Source organism: Sinocyclocheilus anshuiensis, unplaced genomic scaffold, assembly GCF_001515605.1.
Source record: "Sinocyclocheilus anshuiensis isolate Anshui unplaced genomic scaffold, SAMN03320099.WGS_v1.1 scaffold18, whole genome shotgun sequence".
NCBI classification, from domain to species: domain Eukaryota; kingdom Metazoa; phylum Chordata; class Actinopteri; order Cypriniformes; family Cyprinidae; genus Sinocyclocheilus; species Sinocyclocheilus anshuiensis.
In genome coordinates this window covers 1,532,250-1,544,622 of record NW_015546047.1, presented here as the reverse complement: position 1 = coordinate 1,544,622, position 12,373 = coordinate 1,532,250, and the positions used below count along the sequence as shown (strand labels likewise).

Sequence of the window (12,373 nt, the reverse complement as noted above, 5' to 3'; positions counted from 1 at the left end):
TACATATATACATATATATATATATATATATATACACACACACATATACACAAAAATAAATATTTGTTAAAGTAATTTAATTAAGTAATTAAATTAAATGGTATTTTATTATTATATACAATTGAACACAAATACACAATACACATTTATTTACTTATGTAATAAGGGAAATAAAATATTTAAGTGAATAAGTCAGTAAGTAAATAGGTAAAGAATAAGTAATATAATTTAAATAAGTAAATAAATCTTTATACAAGTAAAAATGTGAATATGCCCATACATATAGGTAAATAAATATGTAAATAAAAATAAATATTTACAAGTAAGTAATTAAATAAATATTGGCAAGAAAACCATTTAATCTGTGGGCAAACTGTTTTGCCAGGGAGTTTTTGTTTGTGCTAATGCTCATACCTAAATTCTTTCTCAACCAAAAATTGGATGTGAAGGGAGTGACTGGCACAAAAGTGTCAATTGTAGTCAAATTAAAGGCTACTGGCTGTTCAAAAAAAGGGTCCCGATATCTCCCAATCCAACTTGCTGTTCGAATAAGAAATGCTTCAAGACAGGAAAGAAAACTGGTAGGAGCGACTTTAATCTTAAACATACCAGCCCCCCCAAAAAATCATCATATCAGTGTGTCGGAAACATAAGAGAAATACACAGCTTTTCCAAAGTGCTTAATTTTCCAACTAACTCCTTACGGGTTGTAGGCTTGCCGCGATAGACGGTGCTGACGGTGATACCGGTGTTAAGCCGCAACACCGGTTACGTCACTTGCCCACCGTGGCACCGACCCCCACCGTCTTTTTGATTTTTTATAGAAATAAAAATACACTGCAAATAAAAACTGAACGCGGCTGCTCAATGCAGCGTGCCGAACGAGCGACGGAAAGCGAGGAAAAGAGGGAAAATTCAAACGAACTAAAAACGAACAATTGCTTTATGCCGAATTGCCGCTATTTCAACGTGAACGTAAAATGCGCATGCTGCTTTTACAAGCTATTTAAAAGCGACGGAAAGCGAGGAAAAGAGGAAACGCCCCCGCCCCCACGGTGATACCGATATTACTGGTGTTGTCACACGTCGATTAACCGGTGGGAAAATGTCCTCACAGTCACAACCCTAACGGGTTGTTAAACTGCTTTGAAAAACCCACAACAGGCAGAACTAAGTTAGAGAGAATGAGAAAGAGGAGCACAGCTCATAAATCTGCCGCATCTCCAGCATGCTGATGCTGAATCCCTACAGGCTGCAGGTGCAGAGAGGACACTGACTGCGCAGACACTGACACAAACAACTCCTGCTCTCATTACACCAACAGCCTTAATCTACTCAACCTGTATTTATGTTTCCTCCAACATCTAATCTCACTGCGAACGGCCTGATGAAATCACTGCGGCAGAATGCATTGCTATTCAGCTTATATAGAGGCGTTACTGATTACAAACAAGCAAGCGTGAGCATTAACAATCTCATGCGATTCTGTACAGCAATGGCGTGAACGAAACAGCTGTTCATTTGCATGGCCGATTTGAGGGAGGAGAAGTTAATTTAGAGCTATTCGGAGATATCTAACTTCATAAAAACTGTCTGCATGCATGAAAGTCTGACAGACTAATGTGGAGGGTAAATAAAAAAACAAACAGAAACAACCAAAGATTAATCATATTATTACTATTAGTAGTAGTAGTAGTTAATTACTACTACTAATAATAAACAATGCAAAATAAAACAAAACAAAACATTAAAAACTGGCTGATGTGGAGGGTAAATAAAAAAAATAAAAAATTTAATTAAATTAAAAATAAAATAAAAATGTATATTATAAATTATTATTATTATTATTATATATTATATAATATAATGTTTATTATTATTATTATTATTAAATTAATTAATTAATAATTCATTCATTTCTAAAATGTTATTATTATTGTTCAATTATTAAATAAAATAAAAAGTTCCAAGATGAACACAGACATAATCACCACCCAAAGGAAAACATAAATAATGATGTTGTGCTGAATCCTGGAGCTATGGAAACCTTTTTAAAGCAACATAAAACGGTTTATTTTTTTCTTGTAGGTTCTGACAGAAGTCATTTATCTCATAATGAAATTATTTCTTTATTGCTGAGTCTCAGTGCCTCTCTCAGATGCCCCATTTTTGCTCATCCTCGTCACATACAATTGTGCCAAATCACCTCAATTCAAGTCATCAACAACAACAACAAAAAAAGCTGCCAATATATCTCTGGCCTTTAGGGAAAGGGTGGCCTCAAGCAATTATTGCTGTGTTAAGGGCAAAAATTACCTTTAGAACCAAAAAAAGTACCAGAAAAGAAGAAAGTCATTTTCTTTGATCCCACCTGACAAACAGAGAGAGAACAGGAAGAGAACGGCAGCGATAAATGAAAGTTTTGGAAAAATCACATTTTTGGGCAGTCAGAGAGTCTAGAAGCATAAACGATTAAAATATAGCCTAACTTTACAAACAGGGCCTTAAATTAATGTTTTGCCAAATATTTTTGTCAATGGTATGTGTTAGTTTATATAATAATAAAAAAAGTCACCAAGATAAAATATGGTTTGAATCAAAGTCAATTTGGAAGAGGAAGGGTTATGATTTACATAATCCAGAACCGAACCCCAGCACCCTTTTGAGTGAACGTCTTCAGGCCCTCATGAGACACGGCCGGGATCTTTTCTCAGCTTAGTGGAAATGACTTCTGCGGACCTGCGGCTTTGATGTTTAATGCCACGTACAGTCTGCCCACCAACCAGGAAAGGGCTGATTCACAGGCTGACAGCATTGTGGGTCAGAGGGCAGTCTAAACAGCTCTGGGTCACAACAGCCCTTCTCTAGCCCCATACCAGCACACACACATATGTGCCCCATAACCCTCAAAAACATGGTGATTTAATTTAGAGCACCGATGTGAAACCAGCACGTTGCACCTGAGCTTCTTTCCTAAAAATAAATGGCAAAATCAAAGTTAGAATGACAATGACAGCTGCTCTGTACCATTAATAGCTAGTACTTCCATTTATTTTTCAAATAGGAATTTTAAATGGAAAAACTCTTATTACATAAAAAAAGGAAGAAACAAAGGTGGCATACAAATACCAACACTTAAAATTTTGGCCAGTATGGAGTTATTGCTGAAAACCAATAAATGACTGATATAATAAATGCATGCTATATTGTTTAAAAAAAGAGAAAAGAACACACTAAAAGCAAATGCAAATGTTTAAATGCTACTAAATTACTTTAGGCATCCTAACTTAAATAAAATGTCCTCATAGTAGTACAGGAGGGACTTTTTATGTTTGTGGTATAAAATACCCTTAAAGGGAAAGCGCTTTCACTAGATAACAGATAATAGATACTAGATAATAGCAAGTTTCATCTTAACTTGAAAATAGGCAGAAACAATTAAGTGTCCAAAAAGAAAAGGAAAAGAAAATGAAAAGGAAGGAAAAGAAAAGAAAAGAATACACACTACTGTTCAAAATGTAAATGTACTGTTTTTTGTACAGTGAAAACAGTAAAACTGTGGAACATTAATTTAATTTAAAAAAAAAAAGGTTTTCTATTTGAATATATTTTAAAAAGTAATTTATTCCTGCGATGCAAAGCTGAATTTTCAGCATCATTACTCCAGCCTTCAGGGTCACATGATCCTTCAGAAATCATTCCAATATGCTGATTTGATAGGATTCTTTGATGAATAGAAAGTTCAGGAATTATTTGAAACAGAAACCTTTACTTTCACTTCTGATCAATTTAATGCATGCTTGCTGAATAGTATCACCTTCTTAAAAAAAAAAAAAAAAGGTACTTTCCCAAAATTTTGAACAACAAAAATGATATATATACATATACTGAACAAATTCCAAAAAATCATTATGAAGTTATGCGACTGAATAATTCTAAACCGCAAGTCATTCATTATATTTAATAAAAGAGCCAGAGCGTCTTCCCCAGTGGACACAACTTCCACTTCATTGCTATTTTCTGCCAATTTCTCCAGAAGTGGCGATTTTCTGATTTACTGGCATATTGTTTTTGTGATATTCTAATTTTGCACATAAATTAAATGTGCATGGAAACAGAGCTCTGGATCCCAATCAACCACTCTGCTCCAGCACAGATTCAGCTCCTCCAACACAACCGGATCAGATACCACCACCGCCTCAGAAAACCATAGCGTTCATGTCGTCTAACACATCTGCACTGAATATTCCAGATAAGACCAAGCTCTGTCCCCGGGTAAAGATCTGCAATATCATTGACAGCATGCGACTTCTCAGCCAAATAGAAAAAAAAATGTTATTACAGCAACTGATTCAACAAGCCTCTTTCCCAAAATCCACACGAGATACATCTAGAGCTTTATTAAAGCTCTGTCAAAGGCCTTAAATAACAAACGGAGGACTATCTGGCAAACTTTTGATTAAAATAGAGGCCCTCGGATGGTTAACATGCCAGATAGGACATGTATTGGGTTTTCCTTACACTACCCGGGCCACATGACAAAAATCACACACATCTACATAATTGGCACTATTGACGAGTCTGCAGAGGTGGAGCGTTATCAGGACAGATCCGAACCTCCAGGGCTTCAGCTCTCATTTGTGTTATGGGAGACGATAGGACGGCAGCTGCCCTTAGATTTCACTGCACTTATTTATATTGACAGCAAATTCAATAATGAACTCACACTCCACGTCCCCACTCCCACAGAACCCCGACTGAACCCAAAATAAATGATGTTTAAAGACAATTTAATTCCATCATCATACCACTCACTTTTGCAGCAGAATGTCAGCATGGCTGCAATTCAGACAATTAAATATAGAGTAATTTGTGCTTCGGACAAATATTGGCCACCCAGTTTGTATATCCATCTACGCCAATGAAGATAGTTTGAAAAGAGCAGAGAATCAAGTTCAAAGCTACGGCGCCGTACTGCTCACCCACTACTGTTATGCTGTATATTTGTCAATTAACAAATATAGTCTTGAAAACAGTTTGTTCAATATAGTTTTGATGTTTTATTTATTTATCTTGTTCACTACATATTTGCAATATTTTCATTTGTGCTATTTCCTAGATTTGGTCACTTTACTATTATTCAATATAGTCGAAAATGGTAAAATTTCACCGTTACTTCTATTAATAAAACTGGCGCTTTTTGGATTAAATTATTTATGAAATCTATATAAAAATATAATGAATAAAAGATGAAATTAAAAAAAACAGTTTTGTATATATAAAATACAGTATTATCCAGAATATTAGTTAGTTAGTAAATAAATATTTACTAACTAATATAAAAATGTATTTATATTATGTTTATTTTGTTCACTATATATTTACAATATTTTAATTTGTGTTATTTCAGAATTGTGATCACTTTACTATTATTCAAAATAGTGGAAAATAATACAATTTCACTGGCACTTCTAATAATAAAACTGTTACTTTTTGGATTAAATTATTTATGAAATGTATATTTATTTATTAAAATAAGATATCAATGAATAATAGATTATAAAATTAAAAATGTATTGTATATATAAAATATACTGATATCCAGAATATCAGTTAGTAAATAAATAAATAAAGAGCTATTTACTAACTAATATATGTTTAGATTTATATTATATTTACTTACTAATATATAAACAGAGAGACAGAGAGAAAGTGATATACAGATTATTTGTTAATAAATAAATATGTATTCACATTTTTTTTTAAATAACTGAAAGTGATCTTAGTAAAATTATATTAATAAACAGTATATTAAGGATATTAATAAGTAGTATATTAGTAAAATTCAGTCAATGATTTCTTCTTTCTGTAATGCTTAACTTTAAGTTTCCATTACTGTTGTTTTCTTTTAACAGAAAATAGCTCTCACCCTCACGCATCCTGTAAAAAAAAAAATGTTTGCAGTTCAGAAATATTTTAACACGACTGTATTAAAAGGAACTCTGACTGTCTTATTTCAAGCCTGTGCACAAAAGCGAATCAAAAAATGATTTAAAAAGTCCTGCTCAGATTGAGACAAGACCATGTAGACCTCAAACCGGAAAGACCTGCAACCCCCTTCTAGTCTCGACCTGTATGGCACAGCGAGAAGCCGTTCCCCCATGAAAATGATCGATGAATGCTTTATTCCACATTGCCAGTTCTGACATGTATAAAGTACTGGACCATTATAGAATTAAATGCCTCACTACCCACATATGAAATAAAAGAGAGATTTTAATATCGCTGTGAAAAGATGTATTGCTGTTCTACATAACAAAGTACACAAGCACAAGGAGATTTATCGCTCTTTGATTTGGTTAGCTGCTGCAGAAGTCTCAGATCTGCATTTGTACCGGCAAAATACATGCACTGCGGTCCTGCATCTCTTTATCAGTGGGGTCATCCATCAATAGTGAGGAGGAGCGGGAGGCTGGCGAACGGGACGGCAGAAACAATATTGATGTCAGCGACTGTAGGCACGGAGAGGATCTGTGGGTGACTACGCAGCCATCAATAAGAGCCCAACAGTGAGTGCACACTTTTTCAGCAGTCTTGGTTCCCAAAGCATTTTTCCCATTCATTTTCTCTGTAGGCATTTAAAAAAAAAATCCCCTTGAACCAACCCGAGCAGCACAGAGATGAATCACATTAAAACCTGATTCACAGCCAAAAAGTATTTGCAAATTTGAAAAAAAAAAAAGTGAACATGTTGGAATGAACTGTGAAGCTCAGAGTGAATTATATAATCAAATCAGGAATTACATAATGCAACTAACTGTAACAGGGATGCATGGTATATTAGTACCATATCAATTATCAGCCATTTTTAGACATTTTTGTTAGATTAGTATCAGTGAATATTAAATGTATCAGCTCATACTAGATATGTATCATCATCATCATAAACTTGCATTTCGTTACTTGTTATTGGCAACTAATGTGGCTCATCAACCAATATAGAGTTGGACCTATTGAAAACTAGTAACACAAAGTTAGACCAGGACTAAAAAAAAAAAAAAGTATCCAATGGTTTGCGTTTAATTACAATTAGGGATGCACAACATCATTTAAAAAAAAAGTTAGAATCGACGATAGATATTCATTTTGCAAGGAGATTATTAATTTTAACAGTGTTATTTTTAAAAAAGTACAATTATGGGAAGTTAAATTTTAAGGGGGCCATATGATGCAATAAATCATTATAATCCGTAATTATGTCCCCACTGGATGCAACAAATGCTCGTTTATAATGGGTTTTTAATGTTTTTGTCTCATCGCTCCATCACAGTATGCTAGGGGCGTAACATTTTCGTCACACGCTTGAGGTATTCGGCTAATCACAACGCACTGGATAGCTGGCCAATCAGAGCACACCTCCCTTTTCAGACCGACGAGCTTTGTAAAAACCGACGCGTTTCAGAAAGGTGTGGAAATGTGGAAAATAAAAAAAACCAACATAAACACATTTCATTACACCAAATACACAAAATAATGTTCTTTTTAACAACATCATATGACCCCTTTAAAAAAATAAACATTTAATTTAAAGTTAAATATTTAATATCAGCAAACGTATATAGCTGTATATTATAATAAAATAATAATTTATAAAAATGTTGTGATGCCTAAATTTACTAACATAAAATTACTGATTTATTTATAATTTATTAAAAAATAAAAAGATTTATTGTCTTCCATTTACTGTTTAACAATAAAATAACAAAATTCAGGTCAATACACAATATATTTAAAGTGAACTGCAAAACACTGAGCTATACAAATCTATACACCGTTAGAGAGTGTAGAGGGGCTGACTTACTTTCTGAAGAAAACGGATAGGATATGAAAATCCTGAACCACACTGTTGCTTTCTATAGTGGTCGGGCCGTTGTGGCTCTGCTCCAGGTATCAGATCATTGGGAATCTGTGCAGAACTTCCTCCAAAAGCTCTCAGAAAAGAATTTTGGAAAGCAGGGTGTAGATTTATAATAAGGTCTACAGGGAGCAACTATATTCATCTCTGATCAATATGCAGTCACAGCACAGCTAAATAAGTTGTACAAAGCTCAGACTTGAGCAAAAAAAAGTTAGCTTTATCGGATGTAGAACAGGATCGGGCCACAGCATGAGCCAGATCTAAATCCATGTTCCAAGGAGAATAATATATGTTTCTTCGACATATGCTGACATATGCTAGACATTTATACATCATCATGGGACAGTTATTTTGAAAGGTCATTGCAGATCCCTTACAATCCAAGACAGCTTCTCCTACGTCTGAACCAATGGATGACAGAGATAAAGCTCAAACCTGAAAAAGCATCTCTGCCTTCAGGTTTTCATTCCTTCTCATGTGTTCTGTAATACATGTAACAAGGAGAATGGATGTAATCTGTGAGAAATATAGTAAGTAAAGGCGCAACCTGGAGAAAGCAGAGCAAGATAAGACTGAAGACCACATGGAGAAACATCACAGGTTTAACTTCTATATGGCAAAAAAGAGGGACTATTCAAAATCATGGACTAAATAAAGAGCAGGGTGCATCCTAAACAAGTAAAGAAGATGGTTTGCATCCAGCATGTTCCACATAAGTAAATACAATTAGAGATGCAAAATAAAATAAAATAAAATAATTAGAAATGTACAGAATAAAAGATGGACAATAATTTTGCAATTATATTATTAATTTTAACAGTGTTTGTGTTATTAAATATTAACTTTGAGTGCTAGATGATGCCAAACATAATTGAAAATGTAAAATTATGGGAAGTTAAATAAATTAAATATATAAAAAAATACAAATTAAATTTAAAACGAAATATTCAATATTAGCAAACGGATATTTCTGTATATACACAAATAATTTAATTTAAACTAAATTATTTTATTTGTGTACATTAAAACCCCCCCCCACACACACACACACACACACGGTATTCACTGTAAAAAATTAAAAGTTGAGACAACTTAAAAGTTTAAGGCAACCAGCTTCAGCAGATTTTTGAGTTTTTTCAACTTGTTGTTTTCAGTTTATACAACAAAAAGTTGAGAAAACTCAAAAATCTCCAACAAAAACAAGTTGAGAAAACTCAAGTGCTCAACTGCTGAAGCTGGTTGCCTTCAACTTTTAAGTTTTCTCAACTTTTTATTTTTTACAGTGTTGGCTAATACCCAATATGGTACCAACATATTGTGCAATATATAAATACAAACTAATAAAATAAGATTAAATATTTCATTCAAAGGCACTGCTACAAGATTATTCAATAAATAAACTATTTTTGGAGGAATAACTATATAGTAATAAATACTGCTGCTGTGATATAAAATTACTCATACCATGATATACACGATTTTAGTTACACCACCCACCTCTGTGTGGGCCGGTGAGAATGAGACAGAAGAAGAGAGAGATTAGACGCTTTCATTAATCTTATTTAGCAGTGGAAAGTGAATGCCCTTGATTAGAGATCTCAGCTCGTCTGCAAAGCATCTCTCTGGCATCACCTGCAGAGCGGCAGCGAGCTCTCTCCACCCCGCTGCTCCCACGAGCCCGCAGTGCCGCAGTCTTATGACTGTCGTTTTGTAAGACAGTTAATTCCTCAAAGCAAATGAAAGAAACCTCGAAGGGCCCAGAATCACAGAATGCTCCAGACCCCAGGCACCCATGTCTTTAGATGGCTTACTTCTAAAAACAAGAGGCGCTTTTCACCAGGGACGTGCAAAGCCCCAAGGTTTTGTTAAGCTTCTGCAACAAGCGCTGAGAGTGTAGAAACCGCTCTCAAACAATGCCAGCTTTGAAAAGCCATTCCCATCAGCCTGAATGAACACGCTGAACTCCCTCAAATCTGACAGGCTTCGTGGTGAGATGCAGAGCGGATCATAATAAAATCAGCTCCGGTTTTGACTTTGACAGAAGGAACGAAAAGACCCTGCTCTATTAATCGCCTTAAAATAGCACAGAAATGATGTAAGACCTGAGAGGACACAGTAAATGCTGAAGTGCTTTTAAGCGCGTTGCTAATGAAAGTGTATTACGATTTTTCTTTGAATAATCCGGTATTGATTCTTAACTTCCCAAGATTGATCTGTTAATCCAAACCTTTTAGTGCATATGAAAATATTTGCTAAATATTGGTAGCATGTGTCCAGTTTCATCCAATTTTGCAAAATTACAACCACTATAAATATCATGACAATTCACAAATCTCATTGAAAATAAATTGTGTCCTAGTGGGTAACTTTTTCCAGGCAGCTTTTTAATATGCTACTTACTCCAAATCTGAAATTATGCTGTCATCGGTGTCATTATATTAGCTTTGTGCAGTAACCTGTAACAGCCAAACTGAAATAAATAGTAAATCAGTGTCATTATCCAGCCTAAAAGTGTATAGGCCAACTGTCTGAATGGTAACTGGCGTCAATGACAGAACTTGATGCACGTCATCACAGTTGAAAAGTGAGAGGTAAATGATTCCAGGCCTGTGTAATTTCATCTCTGAGGCTGCCGTATGTCTCTTCTGGCAAAGTGATGGAAACCTATCGCAAAGGCTATATTCATATCTCCTTTGTTAAATAAATTAATGCAACTCTTAAATTCTTAAAAAGCTGGGTCATATTAGCAGGAGAAATATATGTCATTTTCCATTGGTCTTCCACAGAATCCGAGAACCTACTGGGTGATGTATTTAAAAAATAAAATAAATTGGAAATGTAGCTCCCTAAATGCCTCCACAGAATATGTTCCGTCACTAAAAGAGAAATCAAGGCATTATTTTTACACTGTTTTCACTATGAACACTACAAAATAATAATAATAATAATAATAATAATAATTATTATTATTATTATTATTATAGCATATATTATACCGTTCAAATGTTTGGGGTCAGTAAGATTTTTTTTTTAAGATTTAAGAAATGAATACTTCTATTCAACAAAGATACATTAGATTTATCAAAAGCTACAAAAAATGCAAAAAGAAAATTGCATTAAATAAAATGGTCACACTATTTTAAGGTCCAATTCTTGCTATTAACAAACCATTAACTATGACTTTTGCTTCAATAAACTACTAATTTGCTGCTTATTAATAGTTAGTAAGGTAGTTATTAAGTTTAGGTATTGGGTAGGATTAGAGGTGTATAATATGATCATGCAGAAATTGTACTTTATAAGCACTAATAAACAGCAAATATAATAGGCATGCTAATAAGCAACTAGTTAGTAGTGAGAATTGGTCCCAATACTAAAGTGTTACCAATAAAATAATTAAGTAGAAAACCCTTATTTTAATTTTTTTGTAATGATATTTCACAATATTACCGTTTTTACTGTATTTTTGAACAAATAAATGCAGCCTTGGTGAGCAAAAGAGACTGCAAAATCTTGCCAAAAACACAACACAAGGACTTCTGCAAACAACTGAACCATAATGTCAATGACTCATGAACGACATTAATCAAAACAGATATTCTGAACCGATTCACAGAAATGTACTAACACATTTTTGCTGCTGATGTCAGCAGACACTAAAACATCTGCCTTAACAGTCTCCCAGTTGTGAGTCACGAAGAAAGGACAGATCATGAAAATGGAGAAAAACACACTGCATTAAAATCACTGCAATGGTCACAAATCGATGTATCGCTACATAACTAGTGCCTACAGTTCTGATGAAGGCCTCGGAGAAACCCTACACATCAGCAACAGGCACAAAGCAACAGTTTGTTTTGCACAAGATTTAATTTGCTGCATCTTACCATCAGTCTTCTACCTTCCTTTTTTTTTTTCACCGCATGAACAGCCTCTGTGTTTGAGTGTGTATCACTGCAGATTCACTTACCTGCTATTATAAAGCAGCGGATGTTGCTCCAATCTCTTACAGGCTTGAACAAGATCTTCCTGCTGCGAGTCTCCACGTCTTCCTGAAACACAAAGAGGAATAAAACATCAGGCCAGAGCTAAAGTGGTTCTCTCTACCGATCCTGATCCTAAGAGCAAATCTAAACTGAGAGGACTCGGTGAGAGAAATGAGCACCATAAATGGAGAAATTCCCCCAAACCCAGCTGTCACACATTTTATACTTCATTTACACTTAACAATCACTGTTTAAACACCTCCTCTCTGCTTCCACATACAACTGGGGAAGTTTCAGTTTCCTTCACTAGTAAAGACATTTATTACATTATAGACACACACACACACACACATATGCACATGAACAACTAAAAATGTTTTAATGTTTTTGAAAGCTTTTAATAATCAAAGCTGCATATATTTGATTAAAAGTGCAGATAAATAAATAAATAAATAAATATATATATATA

At 34.3% G+C, this 12,373-nt stretch overlaps 1 protein-coding gene across 1 annotated transcript in view; it reads right to left on the bottom strand.

Annotated features, from left to right (window-relative positions):
* LOC107699002 (double-stranded RNA-specific editase 1-like) overlaps positions 1-12,373 on the bottom strand; it is a gene marked incomplete at both ends in the record, with an annotated part of 180,496 nt that overhangs the window by 93,355 nt on the left and 74,768 nt on the right. Inside the window, one exon of the mRNA XM_016500138.1 lies at positions 11,889-11,970. Coding sequence (XP_016355624.1) covers positions 11,889-11,970 — 82 coding nt within the window. The remainder of the gene's footprint in view (positions 1-11,888; positions 11,971-12,373) is intronic.